At 44.8% G+C, this 20,814-nt stretch overlaps 1 protein-coding gene across 4 annotated transcripts; it reads left to right on the top strand.

The window, feature by feature from the left end:
- Window positions 1-1,709: 1,709 nt before the first annotated feature.
- Window positions 1,710-11,857, top strand: ZNF436 (zinc finger protein 436). Of its 4 annotated transcripts, none has more exons than XM_027621603.2 (4): window positions 1,710-3,365; window positions 4,665-4,757; window positions 5,553-5,679; window positions 8,106-11,857. In XM_027621603.2, exons 2-4 carry the CDS (start codon window positions 4,725-4,727, stop codon window positions 9,356-9,358), a joined length of 1,413 nt encoding a protein of 470 aa, XP_027477404.1. In that variant the 5' UTR covers window positions 1,710-3,365; window positions 4,665-4,724; the 3' UTR covers window positions 9,359-11,857. The 4 variants fall into 4 exon arrangements, with proteins under 4 accessions (XP_027477404.1, XP_027477423.1, XP_027477413.1 ...); XM_027621612.1 differs by lacking the exon at window positions 1,710-3,365 and adding an exon at window positions 3,873-4,249; XM_027621622.1 differs by lacking the exon at window positions 4,665-4,757 and having other exon boundaries at window positions 1,711-3,365.
- Window positions 11,858-20,814: the final 8,957 nt, after the last annotated feature.

Here is a 20,814-nt window from a genome sequence, read left to right as displayed (position 1 = left end):
CTTGAACCCAGGCCCGAGTTCATGCCTCAAGCCACTGTGAAATAGGGCTTCATCTCGCAGGGCATCTGTGATGTGTTTTATTTCCCTCATAACAATGGTGGTGCCCGTGCGCCCAGGCCTCCTCTGTGCCCGTGTTTTGCCGCCATTCTCCCATTTAATCCTCACAGCAGCCCACGGTCATTGTGAGGGGCCGTGTCCTGTCTCCCCGCACAGTGTCTGATACAGAAGTGAGACACAGCAAAGCATGTTCAGTGAATATGGGCCTATCCGACGCCTTTAAGTAGGCTAACTCATACTAAATAAAATTGTTCTACGTTTTTAATGCAATTGTTTACATTTTTTGGAAAATGTTGATCCTCTCAGGAGAAAACCAGCTGAAATTCAGGAGCTGGTAAAGGACTTCCTTCCCAATCCTCTCCACTCCCCCTCCTCCTGCAGAGTCAATCTGCTCTTCTCACCCCAGACCAGCCCCCAGGCAGCCCCCCATCTGCACCTCATCACCAGCTCTGCTGATCCACAGCCAAAGGCTGAGGCAGGCAGGCAAGGGGACATGAGAGACTGTCCCTACTCGGCTTCCTCCCCCTGCCACTCCACCCCCACACTCTTCCTTCTAGCCATGCACACTCCTGGCCATCCTGGAACAAGCTCTGTCCTTTCACGCCTCCCTGGCTTCGCACATGCTGTTCTGGAAGACTGGAATGCTTTCCCTCCCCTCGTTCTCCACCTCCGAGACTCCTACAATCTTTGCAAGCCAGCTCAGACTTCACCTCCTCGGGGAAGCCTCCTCTCCTACCCTCTGCTGTCAGTCCGCCCCCTCCTGTGCAGAGACTTGCTCATCATATACTACAGCACTTGGACTGCAATGACCCAGAGTCGGTGTGTCCCCCATGTCCCCAGTTCCTTGTGCTGGGATGACGCTTCATCTCTGCTCGTTGCAGGGGTCAAGAGGAACCCCAGGCGCTTCGATTTTTTTGACACTCCTAGTATATTTGAAAACGAAGAGATGGCAAAACAAGTTCACAAATAAATACTGAGGCATATTTTTCCATGTTTAATGCATTAATGGCTTCTAATACAAAAAAAAATTACACCATAATTGTGCTGCTCACAAGATGATTATAGGATTTATTAAAATACAATAATGTATAGTGCTCCACAGGCAGAGCGGTCTTTGTCAATAAGAAACAAGCCTAAGGACACAGAAAGGGGATCTTGGATCCAAATTGGTCAGTGGATCTGACACAATGTATAACCAACCCCATTCGGAGATAATGTCAAAAGCCTAACTTGGAGACCCTGGCCCAGTGGTTCGTCTGGCCCCTTTCCATGATGAGGGGCTCCACTGCCCCCTCTGTACCCAGTAGGTGCTCAGTGTTTGCTGAATGATGGGAACACCTGCAGCTTTCCAGTTAATTATTGAAAATTCACATACAATAAGTATTCCTGAGAAACAATGAAGTCCTGAACAATGGGGCAGGAAGCCACCTCCTTCTCCAGTGACCCCCAACCCTCAGAGTCCCGCTGAAGGCTGCAGCAGGAAGCCCCTCACCCACCGTCTTTCCTCCCCTACTTCCCCAAGGGCACCAAAGGCAGTCGGGCTTTCCCTTTGCTCTCAGCCTCTCTTCTCCTCCACCCTCTTGAGGGTCCCAGGTGAAGAGAGAGAAAAGCACAGACCCACAGAAGGAGGCCAGCAGCCTGCCCCCAGGCAGGCCTGAGGAATAAAAGAAACAGTGAGAGGACAAAGAAGGACTTAAAGCACTGAAGCAAGGGGGAGAAAGGCCTAAGGAAGTTTACAAAGCAATCTGTCAGAGAAGGGATGAAAAGGGAGCCCTGCTGGGCTGAGAGGCTCAGGCGCTCAACTCACCTTAGGCCCAATTAGAAATGTGTAATTACTCCACAAAAGTCTGAACTGACTCCCCTCCTCCTTGTCCCAGAAGTTTCCCTGAGCGTGAGGCCTCAACTTGCTGGGTTCTGGCAGCCTCAAATACCTCTGCTCTACTGGGCTCAATCTACCAATTTGCTTGAATCCACCCGCTGGCCCAACTTCCAATTCCCTCTGGATTTCCAGCAGAAACACTATGTGAGGTGAAGGTCACCAGCAGATTCTCACAGCTCTTGGGCCACTCTGACTTCCCAGATTTTATGAGCCAGGGTAAACATCCACAGGCCTTTCTGGAAGTCTCCCCTGCCACCAAAGGCAGGATTAATAATAATACCAGCTGTCATATGAGTGTTCATTCTGTGTGGAGTGCTTTATATCACCTCGCTTAGTGCTCACCGCCACCTGAGGTATGATTGCCCTGTTTTACGGAAAGGGAAATAGGCCTGGAGAGATTGAATGACTACCTAAAGGACAGACAGCCTGGATTCCAACCCAGGTCTGTCTGACCTTGATACCCCACATTCTTCCCACCATGGACACTGTCTCTCGGGGACCCTCTACAATTCCTTCCCCCCCTTTTTTTGTGGTACCCAAATAAATCTCAGATGGGGTAGGATGGTTCAATTCTGAGCTACCTAAAGAATTCCCAGTCTCACAGCTGGGGATGAGAAGAGGAGTGGGAGTGGGGGAGTCCGCCTCATGGCTGGGTAGGGTCCTAGTTCTTTTTAGACACTTGAGTAATTTAACCATAAATAACTGGGCACTGGGAACAGGACACTCACTAATAAAAGCATAGCCTGGAGTCATGTTGGGGGTGAAGGGGGGGAATTCAAGTCACTCAGTGGGTGGATGTATCTGCAAAACAAAAGAAAAGCCCCTTTACCAGCCCAGGCAGAGAAGTCTCCTGTAAAGTTAGAGACAACAGGCTCCTGGGCACATAGCCAAGGTTCTGGGGATATTTATAACTTGAAGAGGGTGGGAGTCCCTAATAAGCTGCTATATTCTTTTTCCATCACTTCCCTCTCCAAGGCTACAGCGAGCTCAGAGCTCTTCCCCACGCAGAATGCCTGCTTACCCTAATGCTGGGCTGCCATTGTCTAGTTTTCTCATCCTGGCTGGGGAAAGGGAAGGCTTCAAGTCCTTCCGTTCGGAAGAACTCCAGCTGAATGCAGCTTAGCTGCTGCTGGTGTTTCTTGGCTAGCTGCTGTGGTCTCAGAGATCTGCCTATGAGTCTGTGGTTTCCCCGAGCTGCCTGAGAGTCTGTGAGTCTTTGGGATCCGCCTACGGATCTTTGGGCTCTGCCTGCAAGTCTACGGATTTGAAATCTACCTACGGGGCTGAGATATCCGGGATCTGCCAGTGATCTCCAGAATCTTCCCAAACATCCGAAGTCTCAGAGAACTCTGCCTGCGGATTTGGAATCTGTTTGAGGCCTCTCGGATCTTGGAGCCGGCGAGCTAGGGGATCTTTTGCGGGTCAAGAGGTAAGTCTGTTCTTTTCCCAGCTGGGTCTTTCGGCTTCCCACCTTCAGCCGGTCAGGGACTGCTAGCATCCTGATGGTCTGTCTCCCCGGCTCAGGCCCTCAGAGGCCCGAGAGCCCATCCGTGCAGGAAACTGTCAGAAATCCTTTTAGGAGACAAGCTCTCAGGGATGGTAAGGACGACTCTTCTCAGCCCTGAAGCTTGACTCGCTCCTCCTTAGACGCCCTGTCCCCCACCCTCCCTTCTGTATTCCTTCGGGGTTTTCGCCTCCCCTCCACTGGGCGCAACTCAACCCGCCCCTCAAGGGGCGCCCTCTTTAGAAGGACAAGGTTGTAGTCCCCTATAGGGTTAATAGCGATGGGGCCGGGACGCCCCCTGGCCAAGCCGCGGACTGCACTAGCCGGCGCACGGGCGGCGCGGGGCTTCCTGGGAGTTGTAGTCTGAGTGGCCGGAGGAGAGTGCCGCAGGCACTGCTGGGAGACGTAGTGCGTGGGCGGAGCTCAAAGTTACAGTGCGGCCGCTGAGTCTCCCCTGGGGAGTGGGCGGCTGCCGCTTTCCTCTCGGGCCCCGGCTGTCAAATGAGGGCTAACCCCAGAAGAACCCAACACAGGCCAGCGCCTAAATTAGGCCCGACGTGGAAGTTAAGGCCCGACTCAGGATAAGCTTCTAAGGTCGTGAGGAGATGCAGGGCAACCTCACTGGCTTAATCGGGCTGTGGTCTCCAAGAGAAGAAAGCGGAAGATACTACGCCCTGGCTAGGAGGCCGTGCTTCTTCACCCTTTTGTTCTTTTCCCTCCTTGGTTTTTGGCCTCTGACTGGCCTTTGTACGCCAGAATGGAACTCCAACTCCCGGCAGGCCACGGGGGCAGGCGCACGCGTGATAGAGGTGCTCAGCCACGCTACAAGAGGCGGGCCTAGTGTTCGGCAGCTCGTTGGCAGAGGGTTTTGCGAGCTTTGCTCGCTGGTTGGTTGAGGTAGCTGCCGGAAAGGGCCCAGCCTCGAGATGGGAGAGCGGAGGCGTTCTGTGGGCTGGGCTGAGAGCCTCCTCCCCGAGACAGCATCGGCTTGACCCCCGGCCCCGGAGGGCCCGAGCCAGGGGGCTGTCTTAGTAGATTCCTGCAGTGCCTCCACCCTACGGTGGCGGAGACACAGAGGGCGGGTCGCGCCTGAGGGTCAGGGAGGAGAGTGACCCGCCCCGGGTCCAGGGCCCTCCCCACCCGCCTGGCGGCCAGAACTCCAGCCCTGGGGAGTGGGCAGGGCCTGTTTTCTGTGCCTCACGCCCTGCTTTTCGCCTCCTTTAGCGCTGTCTGCTAGCTGCTTTTCCTGCTCTATCTTCTGGGAGGTGAATCCTTGAGTCCGTGATGGCAGCCACCCTGCTCATGGCTGGGTCCCAGGTAAGCCGGGGGTGGCTTCTCGGACCCTGCCTCTGCCTATCCACCTTGTCCCGCGTTTCTTTGCTCTGCAAATCCCTGTTGGAAATTCCGGGGATTAGTAATTAGCTCGCTTCAGTGTCCTGCCTCCAGGAACCTCAGTACCAAGCCATTATAGCCACTAACAAGCATTTATTGAACACCAGCTGTATGCCTTTAAATACTGGGGAGACAAAAGATGGATGAAACGGGCCCTCCCCGCCTGCTCACAATCTGTAGGGAGACCGACGCATCCGATTAACCGTGATACAACGTGATAACAGTTTTATTTGTCGTAGGAACAAAGTGCCGTGGTGTGCGAACCAAGAAGTGGGAGTGATTAATTCTCGAGAGTCCGAGGGAGGAGTGGAGCGGAGCAGGGGGATAGGGGCCACTGAAGAACAGTTGGTACTGGAACAGGGCCTTAAAGAATTGTAAGATTTCACTAGTCTGAGAAAGAGATTCCATGAAAAGAGGAACATTGTGAGTAAAGGTGTGGAGTGATGTAGGTGTTGTATGTGTTCTGAGAAGACATACAGAGGATAAAGTTCTGGAGTGGGCAGCAGTATCTGGCCATGGAACCAGAGCAGTCAGCTGGTAAATGGCTCCCTTCTCTACCACATCTCTTTTTTTGCCTGCTTATTTCTTCTCTCGACTCTTCAGATCAAAGTTAATTCCTTTTGCCTTCTCAACAATTCTAGCCATGTCTCTAATTTCAAGAAGAAAAACTGGTACTAACCTCCGGATACCAAGTAATGAGGAAGCGTTGTGTGATTTCAGGCACCTGTGACATTTGAAGATATGGCCATGTACCTCACTCGGGAAGAATGGAGACCTCTGGACCCTACACAAAGGGACCTTTACAGGGATGTTATGCAGGAGAATTATGGAAACGTTGTCTCATTAGGTAAGTAAGGATTCTCTCTCTTTCTTTACCCCCACATTTTCAAGACTCTCAAAAATGGCTAAATCTTTCAATGCAACCTAGTTGTTGGATTTTTAAAAGCATTTAATTGGCTTTTGGCTTGAGTTGAGTCCTCAGGCAAATCTTTGAGCGTAGGAACATCAAGGTCATATTGTCTAAAAAGAAAAACTGTTTCTGCCCATTTTAGAAACATTCAGATTTCTTGTGCCCTGAGTCATCTACCATTCTCCAGCCTGTTTGTACAGATCACTGACCAAACAGGTCTGACATAATGGTGCGTGCCAGGATGTAAATGCCCCTATAAATGGTGGTTTTACTGGAAGATGAGGGGGGTTCTGACCCAGGTTCATGGGAGGGCAAAAGCCACATTTTTGTGTTTGTTTTGGCTTCAGAGCCCTGGCTTTGCCTGAGGTCCTTTATTTATCTGGAGCAGGTACTTGTCTAGAGATGTTTCAGAGTCAATTGTAGGTTTTGAGTGTGTCAAAGGTTGTTCAGGAGAATCATGAACTAAATGAGATCACAGATGCTATTAGGAAGGGAAGCTAATTTTTTTGATGGTCTGCAAACCTGTCTTCTCTTAGCTATCCTTTGGTCTGGGTGTAACTATAATAAACAGTATATTCCTGAGCTGAACGGTCTTTGACTCAGTTCATCCTCTGGTAAGACTTGACAGAAGTTAGCAACTGTGTATGGTTCACTAGGTCATCTGCCACTCATTAGGACTAATTGTTTTTTGGAAACCTTTATTTCTGTAGCCTTTTCCAGAACCAAAGGCAACTATGAGGGCTTTCCTTTTAAACTTGGGCTCTTCCTGATGTTCCAAGATTCTTGGATCTTTCCTTTAGAAAAGTAACTAGAAATGAAGTTATTTACCTAGATGTATGACAGTCTCTAATCCCAATATTACACTCAATCCAACAAAAGCAGGAAGTGAGAATCTTAAAGAAATGTAAATTTAGGGGCACCTGAGTGGCTCAGTCGGTTGAGCGTCTGCCTTCGGCTCAGGTCATGATCCCAGGGTCCTGGGATCTAGCCCCACATCGGGCTCCCTGCTCGGTGGGGAGTCTGCTTCTCACTCTCCCTCTGCCTGCAGCTGTCTCTCTCTGTCAAATAAATAAATAAAATCTTTAAAAAAAAATGTAAATTTATATGGCTGTGGTCCAGCCCAAGGAGCACTTGTTAGAAGGATTGAAGCATGGAAGAACACACACACACACACACACACACACACACACACACACACACACACACACACAAGTTCCTTTCCCAAATAAATTTGGAACTGGGTTAGTAATATTTACGAGGTTTCTTTACCTCAAGACTCTTCAGAACCTTTAATGTGTTAAATTGTATGTGAATTCTAAGAAGATGTTGGATGCACCATTTACCAACTGAATTTATTCATGGACCCTTTTCTCCCAGCATACCTAGTAACCCTTTTGTTAAGGAGTATGCTAAGAACACAACTTGGAGAATACAGTGTCTGGTAGAAAGTTTCTTGTAGAAAGTGGTGGTTTATTTTCATTTTCATTTGAAGACTGTATTTAATGTCAGGAATGTTCTGAGCCAGGCATTGTTTTTGCATCCTCCAACCTTCCCTCCTCTATTCATATTAAAAGGCCACTGGAAAGTAACAAGTAACTTTTGGCAGTCACCTTTCCTGTCAACTAAGACTTGATATAGCTAGATAAAAATTTGTTTTTTTTCATAATAACCCAGTAGATTCTTAGTAACTATTATATAATGGTAATAATGAAGACTTGAAAAGTTAAGAACATAACATGCAACACAATCACACATAAAATACCTAGGCCCTTGGCTTTTAGAGATTCTAAAATAGAGTCTCTTATACTTTCTGTTTCTGACTCTTTTCTTTCAAAACACCAGGAATATATACAATTTTCATAAAGAACCATTAACTGTAGAGAGCATGAACTATTATCAGACAGACCTGGATTTAAATCTCGGCTCCACCATTTTCTACTCTATGAGCCTGCACAAGTCACTTCTCTGGGTCTTTTTTTTTTTTTTTTTTAAGATTTTATTTATTTATTTGTCAGAGAGAGTGTGCGATCAAGCAGGGGAAGCAGCAGGCAGAGGGAGAAGCAGGCTCCCTGCTGAGCAAGGAGCCCAATGTGGGACTTGATCCCAGGACCCTGGGATCATGATCTTAGCTGAAGGCAGACATTTAACTGACTGAACCACCCAGGTGTCCCTCTTCTCTGGGTCTTGGATTTAAATCATTTAAATCATTCATAGAATGATTCATAGAAATCATCATAATGCCCGACTTTCAGGGTGGTTGAGGTAATTCAGGTAAAAAACATAGCACAATGCCTGGTACACAGTAGATAAATTTTTTGTGTGTATTTGCCAGTATTATTATTATTATTTACCCTTTGTTACAGATTTTGAGATTAGGAGTGAGAACGAGGTGAATCCAAAGCAAGAGATTAGTGAAGATGTAGAATTTGGGACTGCCTCTGAAAGACCTGTTGAGAATACTGAGGAAAATCCTGAAAATGAAGAGGCCTTTGAAAGCGGGGATAGACCAGAAAGACAGTGGGGAGATTTAACAGCAGACGAATGGGTAAGCTATCCTCTTCAACAAGTCACTGATCTGCTTGTTCACAAGGAAGTCCACACAGGCATCCGATACCATATATGCTCTCATTGTGGAAAGGCCTTCAGTCAGATCTCAGACCTTAATCGACATCAGAAAACCCACACTGGAGACAGACCTTATAAGTGTTATGAATGTGGAAAGGGCTTCAGTCGAAGCTCACACCTTATTCAGCATCAAAGAACACACACTGGGGAAAGGCCCTATGACTGTAATGAGTGCGGGAAAAGTTTTGGAAGAAGCTCTCACCTCATTCAGCACCAGACAATCCACACTGGAGAAAAGCCCCACAAATGTAACGAGTGTGGGAAAAGTTTCTGCCGGCTGTCTCACCTAATCCAGCACCAAAGGACACACAGTGGAGAAAAGCCCTATGAGTGTGAGGAGTGTGGGAAAAGCTTCAGCCGGAGCTCTCACCTAGCTCAGCACCAGAGGACCCACACAGGTGAGAAGCCTTATGAGTGTAATGAATGTGGACGAGGCTTCAGCGAGAGATCTGATCTCATCAAACACTATCGAGTCCATACAGGGGAGAGGCCCTACAAGTGTGATGAGTGTGGGAAGAATTTCAGTCAGAACTCTGACCTAGTGCGCCATCGCAGAGCCCACACAGGAGAAAAGCCGTACCACTGTAATGAATGTGGGGAGAATTTCAGCCGCATCTCGCATTTGGTTCAGCACCAGAGAACCCACACCGGGGAAAAGCCATATGAATGTAATGCTTGTGGGAAAAGCTTCAGCCGGAGCTCTCATCTCATCACACACCAGAAAATTCACACTGGAGAGAAGCCCTATGAGTGCAATGAGTGTTGGCGAAGCTTTGGTGAAAGATCAGATCTAATTAAACACCAGAGAACCCACACAGGAGAGAAGCCCTATGAGTGTGTACAGTGTGGAAAAGGTTTCACTCAGAGCTCCAACCTCATCACACATCAAAGAGTTCATACGGGAGAGAAGCCTTATGAATGTACCGAATGTGAGAAGAGTTTCAGCCGGAGCTCAGCCCTTATTAAACATAAGAGAGTTCACACTGACTAAGTCCTGTAATTACAAGAAATGATTCATTTGAAGGTACAATTTTATTTGACATCAAAGAGCTCTCTCAAGACTGAGCTTCTTTTACCATACTGAATTTCTTTGTGGGCCATGGTTTAAAACATCAAAGAAGATAAGCCATTTGCAGTTCTGACCCACAACTCTGGGAATGTTATCCCCTCCTCCAAAGTAGTGATTTTTATTCATTCGATATTAATGAAGTACTTCATCAAAATCAGCCCCACAAATAACTGGGAATCTGAAGACTAGGGGATAAATGCTGGTAAATACTCAGGCCTGGGAATGGAGTAAATCTTTAAAACTTATTTCTCTCATCCTTGGCCCAAAGAACTATGCTAGGGGAAATGTTGTACTGTAATAGGGTGGTCACAGCTGCTTCGGAAAAAGACAACCAGAGACTGCCTGAATTGCCACACCTATTCACTCTCCATAGTAGTTGGGCACACACATCTTCCCCTTCAAAAGGCTTTTTCCTTGAGTTACTCATGCATTTATATCTTTCCATCTTCCTGAGAGCAGGATTCTGCATAATGAAGGCAATGATCAAAACTTTTTTTCCTCATTGTTTCTAATTTAACTTTATTAAAGCTTGCATCTTCGCAAAAGCTAACTGAAGATACAGATTGAAAGAAAAATGAGACACAGGTTTGGGGACCAAGGACTTATCAGTGGTAGTGACTTTAGCAAGAGATGCCCACTGTTGTTACTGCCATTAATCAAAATGTATTCATTTTCTTTGGGGATCACTGTAGGGAACACTGTAGGGAAAATATCTTCAAGGAAAGCTAGGACCATACTGATGGTGGAGTGTAAGGAGCAAGTGGGATTGACCACTTCAGGGAAGGAAACACAGAATTCCTCCGCAAGAAACACCACTGGTCCTTTCTGTGTTCTTCCCCCTCTACCCTTTAAGATCAATTCTCTGTATACTGCTAAATGTAGAATTTGATAAGGGCCACATCCCAGTGTTTAACTTGGCTTGCATAAGGGCATGTGTAATGTACAGTAAAACGTGTATTCCTGTAATTTTTCAGTAGCAGAAATTAATTCACACAGAATTAGCATGTTCTTGGGTGATGTTGATCATGTGACAGAACTACAGACAACTCCAATGTGAGATATGTCCTTTTGTTTTCATTTTTTCTAAGGAAAAAATTTAAACACTAGTGCTCTAGTGTGCATCTCCTGTAAGATCTGTCTTTGTACAGAACTAAGCACTTGTTTATGTGTATCAGTCAATTATGGGAGATAATGACCGGACAGAGAGGGTGATTGTCCTGTTCTCAGACCGAATTATCTTCTCTTTGGACTAGTCACAAGGAATTAATAAACCTAGATAGGAATATATTTCCATCCCTTCGGTCTACAGATACATGTGGTTAAAATGAGAGTTGACCCAATTTAAGCCTGTTAGTGTCCGTTCTCCTTATCCCAGCCCACCATAGGAATTAAGAAATACCCCAGATGTTGATGCTTACCCAGGCATTTGGGGGTGGCAGTGTGAGGGGACTAGAGTAAGGCATATATATTTTTAAGCGTGCCCCCAAGTTCTTTCTACCGTGCTTTATTGTGAGTGTTGTAACATTTGAAAAATACTCCTGCCATAGCTCTTTGGGACTTGGTGTGTTAAAGGAGCCAGTGGTTTCTCGGGTAATCTACTAAAAGGAGTCATTAGGACCCACAGCTGTGTGGGACTGCATCCTTTGCAGTGACACAGCCTTGAAAGTAAGAAAATGAAACACCACTCAGTCAAGGAGGTCTCTTTATTAGGTTGCCACTCCCATTGAAATACAAACTTGGGCAGGGAGCATGTTTGGTGTTCTATACAAAATCTAGCCGACTGTGGGTATTCATGTTTTAATTGTTGAATGACTTAACATGTTCTTGATGACTAAACTCGAATATGTCTTTTCCTGTATCAATGTTGCTAACGGTTTTAATGAATATCAGAGTTCTCCTGTTGTTTCTGTGTGCCACAACGGGCATCAGCTTTGGAGTGGCCACAGAAGACAGCATCCTCACGACCCAAGTGTGTATCACTCCTTTTCTCTTCCCTATCCTCCTGCCCCACCCCAGCCTGTTCCTGCTGCTGCCTTTGGCTTCTTAGAGGTGAGTGGCTCAAGTGCCCCAGCCATCTCTGCACACGCATACACTCCAGCTGGGAAGTTAAAAGGGCAAGGGCCAGGCCAGCTGTTTCCTCTCTTTTTCCCAATTGCTGCCCATCTGCTGTGTTGAGCTTTGTGTAGAACCTATGCATCAGACTCTCCTTGCTAACGCTTTTTGCATGTCTTCTGCTCCCAAGCCTCTGGCTGCTTCTGCACATATACCCTGAACACTTTGTGCCTGTTTTTTATGGTTGTGGAGAGTGAGTGAACAAGTAAGTGTGTAGAGCAGTTTTTTGTATGGTATTGGTCACAGTTACACTAGTGTCTATCTACATCTGTATTCTAACAATATTCTATAATTAAAAGTATAATTTTTAAAAATCAAAACACTGAGAATTATTTTAGTAATCCAGCACTGATTCTTAAAATGGCATTTCATCAGATTCATTAAAATGGGGCACGATTGTCTTTACATTGATGCATTTGTACAGATGTTCTTGTGGAAATTTGGGAGTACATTGTTTTCACACATTGGTGAGCCCTCTGGATATTGCCATATTTGGGGAAGATGCAAAAATCTGGATAGTTTCCTATGAAGATTGGGCTGGTGGCAAAACAGCATGGAAATCTTTGGTTATGAGTGCCTCATTAGCTTTGGAGAAGGAAAAAACAAACACATCCAAACGCAGAAATGAGAGGAGGCCTTGTTGCTTTAAAGAGATATTTTTGGGTATCTGTTGAGAACGCTGAAACAATTTCTACTGAACCAGTATTGGGATCCCAGAACAGATACCTCTTAGAAACAGTCAAAGGCTCTCTATTCATGACAAAGTTACAGTTTGCCTAAGGCAGTGATTATGTATTACTAGGGTGTAACCACAATTTTCAAATTACTTACAAGCAATTTTAAGAAACCTTTCTTCAAAGGGGGGGCCAATCTAGGCAGAGGGAGGAGGTAGAAATGCTTTAAATTGGGGAAAAATACAAATATGGAAGAAAAGTTGTAACCCTATAGACAAAACTTGGAAAAGAGATTTTATCAAAAAATTTTTAAAATTCTATTTTTCCCTCTACATGTTCAACTATTTTTATTTCTGGAAGGAAAAGTTAAAGGAAAACGCGGGCTCACCTGGAGCCTCCGCTCTAAAGGTATTTGATATGTTAATACTTTGCCATTATTGTAATGGAACAAATTTCCTTCTGTGTGATCTTTTCTCTAAGAGGCTAGTTTAGGGCTTTGGCTTTGCTTCCAGGCCACTAGGATACCGATGAATGCACTGAAATGATAATTTGTTAAGTGGTTCCCTACTGTTTCAAAAGTTGGTATTATTTGAAAAGGAGTTCCTATGCCCTGGGAGAAATGGACTTTTTGAAGTATTGGTTAGATACCCATCTCTACAGTATCGTGGGCTACTGCTTATCTATGGGAGACTTCAAGATAAGAGGTCATTAGTGAAAAACAACTGAGGAGTGAAACTTCCAGAAAAAAATTACCTTCTCATGACCTAAAATTGTTTCATAGTTAATTCCATTTTTAAATCTGTTTTCCTAAATGTTTCATGTTCAAAGTTTGTATCATTTTCAGCTCCTCCGGTGTTGTTTTTCCTTCTGGGAGAGATTGAGGCTGATAACCTCAAAATCTCACTTTGAGTTTCACAACAGCCCCTGCACCTAGCTGGCATGTAGACACCTCCATTTGGAAATTACCCAGGCACCTTAAAATCAAACCCCAAACTGACCTTACCACTTTCTTCTGCCACCTCCCAGCTGCTTCTCCTGTATTTTTCTTTGTCTTTCTCTTTTTCTTTCTTTCTTTCTTCCTTTCTTTCTTCCTTCCTTCCTTCCTTCCTTCCTTCCTTCCTTTCTTTTTCTCTTTCTTTCTTTCTTTTTTTCTTTCTTTCTTTCTTTCTTTCTCTTTCTTTCTTTCTTTCTTTCTTTCTTTCTTTCTTTCTTTCTTTCTTTCTTTCTTTTTCTTTCTCTTTTTTCTTTCTTTCTTTTAGATTTATTTATCCATTTTAGAGAGAGAGAGAGATTCCTCTCTCTCTCTAAAATGCATGGGGGGAGGGGCAGAGAGAGGGAGAAAATCTTCTAGCCGACTCCCTGCTGAGCGGGGAGCGGGACACGAGGCTCAATTCACCTTGAGATCACAACCTGAGCTGAAACTAAGAGTAGAATGCTTAACTGACTGAGCCATCCAGGTACCCCTCCTGTATTTCTTAACTCAGTCACTGCCTAGTTATCCAAGCTAGAAACGTGCTTATCATACTCACCAGCTCCTGCTCCTTTTGGCACCCTCCCCAAACCAATAAATCCTATTGGAATAGTCATTCAGACATGACCAACCTAGCTTTCTCTACTTGCTCTCTCACCACTTACCATGTGACCCTGGGCAAGTTAATTAATTTTCCTGTTCCTTGGATTTCCCATCCATAAAATGGGGGTAATTATATCTACCTCATAGAGTTGCAAAGATATAAGTGAGATAATGGGCTCGAAATATTAGCTGCAGTTATTCAGACCATCACCAGGCCACACCTTGCTTGCAGTGTCTTTTAAATTTTCTTTAGTTAACAGACAGTACAATATTGGTTTCTGGGGTAGAATTCAGTGATTCATCACTTACATACAAGCCCCAGTGCTCATCGCAACAAATGCCCTCCTTAATATCCATCCCTCATTTAACCCATCCCCCACCCACCTCCCTCCAACAACCTTGTCTGTTTGCTATCCTTAAGAGTCTCCTATGGCTTGTTTCCCTCTCTCCTTTTTTTTCTTTTCCCCCTTCCCACATGTTCATCTGTTTTCTGTCTTAAATTCCACATATGAGTGAGATCATGGATCATACGGTATTTATCTTTCTCTGACTTATTTCACTTAGCGTTAATACACTCTAGCTCCATCTGTCATTGCAAATACTTTCAAAGATTTTATTTGGGGGGGTGCCTGGGTGGCTCAGTCAGTTGGGCATCTGCCTTCAGCTCGGGTCATGGTCCCGGGGTCCTGTGGTCCAGCCCCATGTCGGCCTCCCTGCTCAGTGGGGAATCTGCTTCTCTTGTTCCTCCCCCCAGCTTGTACTCTCTCTCTCACTCTGCTCTCTCTCTCAAATAAATAAATAATCTTTTTTTAAAAAAGATTTTATTTTGTTTTTAAAGATTTATTTAAGAGAGACAGAGTGAGCAAGCTGGGGGTGGAGCAGAGCGAGAGAGAGAATCCTGAAGCCGACTGCTGCTGAGCGCAGAGCCCAATGCAGGCTCCATCCCAAGACCCTGAGATCATGACCTGAGCTGAAACCGAGTTGGCGCTTAACCAACTGAGCCACTCAGGTGCCCCTAAATCTTTTATTTTTAAGTAATCTTTACACCCAACTTGGGGCTCAAACTCACAACCCCAAGATCAAGAGTTGCAAGCTCCTCTGAGCCAGCTAGACACCCCACATCTTGCTTACCGAAACCACCTCCTAATGAGTTTTCATTTTTTTTAAAGATTTATTTATTTATTTATTTTTGCAAGACAGAGCGAGAGAGCACACACAAGCAGTGGGAAGGGCAGAGGGAGAAGCAAACTCCCCAGTGAGCAGGGAGCCCAACTCAGGACTCGATCCCAGGACCCTGGGATCATGACCTGGGCTGAAAGCAGATGTTCAACCGACTGAGCCACCCAGGAGCCCTTTTCTTTTTTTTTTTTTTAAGAGAGGGAGAGAGAGAAGCTTAAGCAGACTCCATGCCCAGCTCAGAGCCCGACTCAAGGCTCAGTCTCACAACACTGAGATCATGACCTGAGCCAAGGTCAAGAGTCAGACATTTAATTGACTGAGCCACCCAGGCGCCACCAGTCTTTTTGCTATTTTCAACCCCCTTAGTCTAATTCTGCCTTGCTAGAGCTAGATCTTTCTGAAGGGCAAATCCTTTCTTGCCACTGTTCTGTGTAAAACCTTCTCATGCCTCCCCCTGCCAGTGGCATACAGTGAAACTCCTTTGGTGTAATTTTTGAGGAGGTCATCCTTGCTCTGGCCTCTGCTGTCCTCCGCTGCCCTCAGTTTCAGTTCTCTGCACTATCTTCACTGTCCAAGCTGCATCTCTTTCTCTCCACTCTTCTGGCCAACTCCTCATTCTTCAGGTCATGTACCTCACTTGTTCTAGGAACCCTTTCCCGATCCCACAAGACTGGATCAGATGTTCCTTGTCAGTGTTCCATGGGTTTATTCCAATCAAAGCCCTTTTATCCCTGTTTCATCATTGGCTGTTTACTTTTTTGTCTCCTCCATTAAACTTTGTTACCCTTGAAGAAGTCATTGTGTCTTGCTCACCATTGTATCTTCAGCCACTAGCAAATGTTTGACTTCAGGTATAGAGTAGCCAGGCAACAGATATTTGTTGGATAAATGAGAGGAGAATATGTGTAAACTTCCCCTCAGCAAGGCCAGTGGCTTCAGTTCTGAATTGTCATCACACAAGCTACTCACGAAAGAACTGTAGAAATTCTGTCATTGCATAGCTGGTGGGGCCTTGTGCAAGAGGGTGAAGGCTCCCCAAGGTGATGTGAGCCATCTAAGACGACTCCTCTCCCCTCCCCCAGATAAAGCTGGGATCATAAAGACACCCAGCCCTGATGGTTCCTGTGTTTAATGAGACATTGTCATCTTTGGAGGGTTATCTAGGAATAGACTCTTTATGGCAACTTTGGAGTTGTGTTGCATGACAGGCTGTCGATACAGGGAGCATGAGTAGGATTTTAAGCTCCCTGCTCTAAGTTTGGTATTTGGTCAACCTCTGAATTCTCCAAGCAGAACACATAAACCAATGGTGATTAATTTTTTACAGGGAGAATCCAGATCCCTTTGAGACTCTAATGAAAGTTTTGCCAACATTTGCTTTTATTGAGTTTTGAGAATTCTTTATATGTTTTGGATACAAGTCCTTTATCAGACATATGATTTGCAAATATTTCTCCCAGTCTTTGGCTTGTCTTTTCATTCTCTTAATAGTGTCTTTCAAAGAACCAGTTTTAAATTTTGATGTTCATTTTCTGATAGGATTTTTAACCAAGGTTTCCTTCTCTGGATCTCCACATTGACAGCTCTTGAATCATAGCACTTAAATCTTTGGTTTTTAGCAAGGGAAGGCAGAAGCATGCTTTCTGGACTTCATTCTTGTTTAGTTACATCCACTCTAGTGGAGTCTGGCTTTTGGCCTAGGTAGTACTGCCATTAGACCAGGACAACAGGGCCACCTGCCTGAGCCCTGCTCTTTAAAGGGCCTGATCTGGATCTCCTCCACTTGTACATTTCCTCATGGGGCTAAGGGGACATGCCCATCTAGAGCTCATACCCCTCCCCACTTCTTTAGTTCACAGACTCCCAAGTATCTAGGACCTTGGAATTCTTCGCCCAAACAGCCCACTTCCAAGCTTCTTCCCCAGGTTGTTTTCTTGAGGGCAAATCAACCTTCATGTGTATACCCCTAGGCCCAGGTTTGGGAGGATAGACTTATACCTGCAGGTTGGGTAGCCTCACACACGTGGACATTAGGGCCCTCCTAGAATGGGACAGAGACAGAATGGGAAAAGAAGGGGGCAGGCCTCTGTACTCTTTTCCAGTCCTGGCTCCAGATGTGCTATCAAAAATTTCCAGGGCATCTGGCTGGCTGGGTAGGAAGAGCATGTGACTCTTGAGCTCCAGGTCATGAGTTTGAGCCCCACATTGGGTGTAGACATTACTAAAATAAATAAAATTTTTTTAAAAAGTTGGGGGGCACCTGGCTGGCTCAGTCAGTAGAGCATACAACTCTTGATCTTGGGGTTGTGAGTTCGGGACCCGCGTTGGATGTAGAGGTTACTTAAAAAATTTTATTTCCATGAGTGACTTGTGAGGAGTCAGAACCTATGAAATCCAGATTTCTGAGGTAAGTGATTTGTTGAATGGATGAGTATGCTATGAATGGAGCCAGAACACACAAAAGAGGAGGAGTCTGGGATGGGTATCGAGATTACAAATTAAGTCATTTAAGAAAAATTTGCTGAGCGCCAGTTTATGTACCTGGCATAAGACTGAATGAGATGAAGACTCTGCCCTTGCAGAACTTATATTCTGGTGGTGGTGGGGGGGGAGATGGACAATAAACAAAAACATATATAACATCAGGTGATAACAAGAAAAACAGAAGTAAGGGAAAGAGAGTGAAGGAGGCTACTATTTTATTTTTTTAAAGATTTTATTTACTTATTTGACAGAGACACAGCGAGAGAGGAAACACAAGCAGGGGGAGCAGGAGAGGGAGAAGCAGGCTTCCCACGGAGCAGGCAGCCCAATGCAGGGCTCGATCCCAGGACCCTAGGATCACGACCTGAGCCGAAGGCAGACGCTTAACGACTTGAGCCACCCAGGCGCCCCAGGAGGCTACTATTTTAGAGAGAGTGGTCAAGGAAAGCCCCCTCTAAAGAGGTGACATTAGAGCAGAGTCCTGAATGAGTCATCAGGATATCTGGGGAAAATATTCTAAATACATCATTTACTGAAGAGCAAATGTAAGGTAGTGAGGCTTACATGGGGCACATTTCACGATGTCCAGAGAGGCTGTGATTGGCATACTGGAGGAACAACCACCAGGTTGGTGGGGGTGGAGCTCATTGAGGGAGGGGGCAAAAGGTGGGAGATAAAAATCATCTTTAGAGACTAGGTGTTGAGTTTGAAGAACCTATTACATCCAAACTTACATATATATATATATATATTCATATGCCCAGCAAGTAGTTGAAAATACAAGTCCAGAGCCCAGGACCAAAAGCGGGGCTGTAGATAAAGAAATGGGAAGAGCTAGCATGGAGATGGTAGTGTAAGCCATGCATGTGAATGGGCAGCCCCTCATAAAGCATGAGAACAGCATCAAGGATGGAATCCTGGGAACACCAGTAGATAATGATGGCCAGGGGAGGGGACCTAGAAGGAAGTATTACAGAACCCAGAAAATCAGGAGAGGAGAGTCACAGGGCCAAAGATGGGGCACATTTCAAGATGTCCAGACAGCAAGGATGTCTAGTGAAATACTGTGTTTGAAACTCTTTGTAGATGGAAAAACTGTGAGTGGAAGGTATTACAGGCTTTTTATTATTAATGATAGAGAATTTTTGCCTTCTTCTAATGGATATTTCAATTTAAGGGTAATGAAAATTTAGTTATATACATGTAGTCTATTTATAATCAATTCTTACTGTTTTATCGGGTTTTAAAAGCAAGACATAAGTAAGTTACACTGAAGGAGCAGGATTCACAATCCCTGTTGAATCTGATTTGGCTAACAGTGTATTTAACTTGTATATTTGAATATGGGTAATAATTCTTAGAATTCTTTGAAGTCCCCTGATTTGGGTTAAAAGCTTATAGTAACACTTCCATAAAAGATTTGCAGATAGAGCTCTTCTGTCTGCCTATAGGGAAGCCTCAAAATAATTAGAACTCAAATGTTATGTTCAACAGCCTCGTAGAATTTGATTTCTGGACTTTGGGAGGCAGGTGCTGCTGCTGCCTGTGCCTCTTTCTCTAAATGGCTACGGGGAGGGGCGCCTGGGTGGCTCAGTTGGTTAGGCGACTGCCTTCAGCTCAGGTCATGATCCTGGAGTCCTGGGATCGAGTCCCACATCGGGCTCCCTACTCAGCGGGGAGTCTGCTTCTCCCTCTGATCCTCCTTTCTCTCATGCTCTCTCTCATTCTCTCTCTCAAATAAATAAAATCTTTAAAAAAAATTTAAAAAATGGCTACAGAGTTCAGTGTCAATGGGTAGATTGCATGAAGTTTCTGGTGGTGAATTGCCAGGGAATCTTGTTGCTGAGTCTGTTAAATTCTTCTATGAGACCAAGTGTTCATTGCTCTTAAATTGGATCTAATAATCCTAATTAGACTTGAAAATTGATTCTTGCTTTTTTGGGTTTGACTGGGGGATTAGAAAGGAGAGCTCACTTTTTTCAATTTTTCCATATTCCCTCCACAGAACCCAAGGAGAAGAGAGAACCTATGAAAAAAAGTAATAAGGACAAAAAGAACTTCAAACTCAGAGACTTCCAACATAAGGTTTGGGAATATGAAGGCTTAAAAAGACAGAGGTTTAACTTTATTGGTTTTGATTTGTCTCTTCTGACTGTGTAGCATAATGATTAAGAGACTAGAATTTGGGGGTGCCTGGGTGGCTCAGTCAATTAAGCGTCTGACTCTTGATCTCAGCTCAGGTCTTGATCTCAGGGTCGTGAGCTCAAGCCCCACATGGCTCACGCTGGGTATGGAGCCTACTTAAAAAAAGAGAGAGACTAGAATTTGGCATTACATCAGAGTTTGGGTCTCAGCACTAGCATGAGCCTTAGTTTTTCATCTGCAAAAGGAAGAGGATACATTTTGGTACTGGCCTCGCATACTACAAGCACTTAATGAGATAACCTGGTAAGTGCTTAACAAATGTTAACTAGTATTATGAAGTCCATATAGGTATAATCTTCACGAGTCATTTTCTTTTCTAACAAACCTACCCAAAGGACTGTTGGTTCCCAATGTTGAGACCTTGTGAGGCCACAGGTGTGTTCTTAGATACTGTCATTTCTCAGAACAAGTTCCAATTGCATTGTGAAGCCAGTGTGCAAAATACATAAGGGAAATGTCATTATCTTATGTTATGATTTGCTTGGGACTCTAAATAGTATCTTCTGACTTATCAGATTGACACTGATGATTTTTTGACTGGTAAAGATATGTGCCTCTACAAGCGAAGAACCTGTCCATGCTGAGACTTTAATTGAAAAGTAGCTTGGCGAGGTAGCTTTTGTAGTCACATAGAGCTGTGTTTTAGTCTTGGTTCCAGCTGTGTGGCTTTGAGCAAATGTTTTAACCTCTCTGAGACTTGTTTCCTCAATGAAGTGGGAAAATATTACTTATCTTTAAGGTTTCATTTAAGGATAGTAGTGTTTGCAGTGTATGTAAAACACCCAATATACAGTAGGAGCTCAACTCACAGTAAAACGTCTTGGTGCTAAGATGGAGATAAGCTTTCCATTTTAAAGTGGCTTTGATGAATTTGAGAATTAGAAGAGACTTCAACAGGCCAGTGCAAGGATAATCTTCAAAAGAAAAAAAATGCTACAAAAATAATGATAAAGGAGGCATGAAAGAAGGTCTTGGGGTAAATTGACTAAAGCTATTGTAAGTCAGCCATATGATGCATTATTTTCTTCTCTTTTTTTATTTTATTTTTTAAAAAGATTTTATTTATTTATTTGAGAGAGACAGAGAGAGAGCATGAGCACTGAGAGATGCAGGCAGAGGGAGAAGCAGGCTTCCCGCTGAGCAGGGAGCCT

This window comes from Zalophus californianus, chromosome 4, assembly GCF_009762305.2.
Source record: "Zalophus californianus isolate mZalCal1 chromosome 4, mZalCal1.pri.v2, whole genome shotgun sequence".
Classification (NCBI taxonomy): Eukaryota; Metazoa; Chordata; class Mammalia; order Carnivora; family Otariidae; genus Zalophus; species Zalophus californianus.
Note: the sequence above shows the minus strand (reverse complement) of the source record. Positions and strands in the feature narration are given on the sequence as shown.

Bases quoted from the DNA above. Each gene is read 5' to 3' on its own strand.
- ZNF436 (XM_027621603.2), top strand. From the start codon at position 4,725: ATGGCAGCCACCCTGCTCATGGCTGGGTCCCAG. The intron at 4,758-5,552 runs GTAAGCCGGGGG...GTGTGATTTCAG, and splicing joins TGCTCATGGCTGGGTCCCAG to GCACCTGTGACATTTGAAGA. The intron at 5,680-8,105 runs GTAAGTAAGGAT...CCTTTGTTACAG, and splicing joins TGGAAACGTTGTCTCATTAG to ATTTTGAGATTAGGAGTGAG.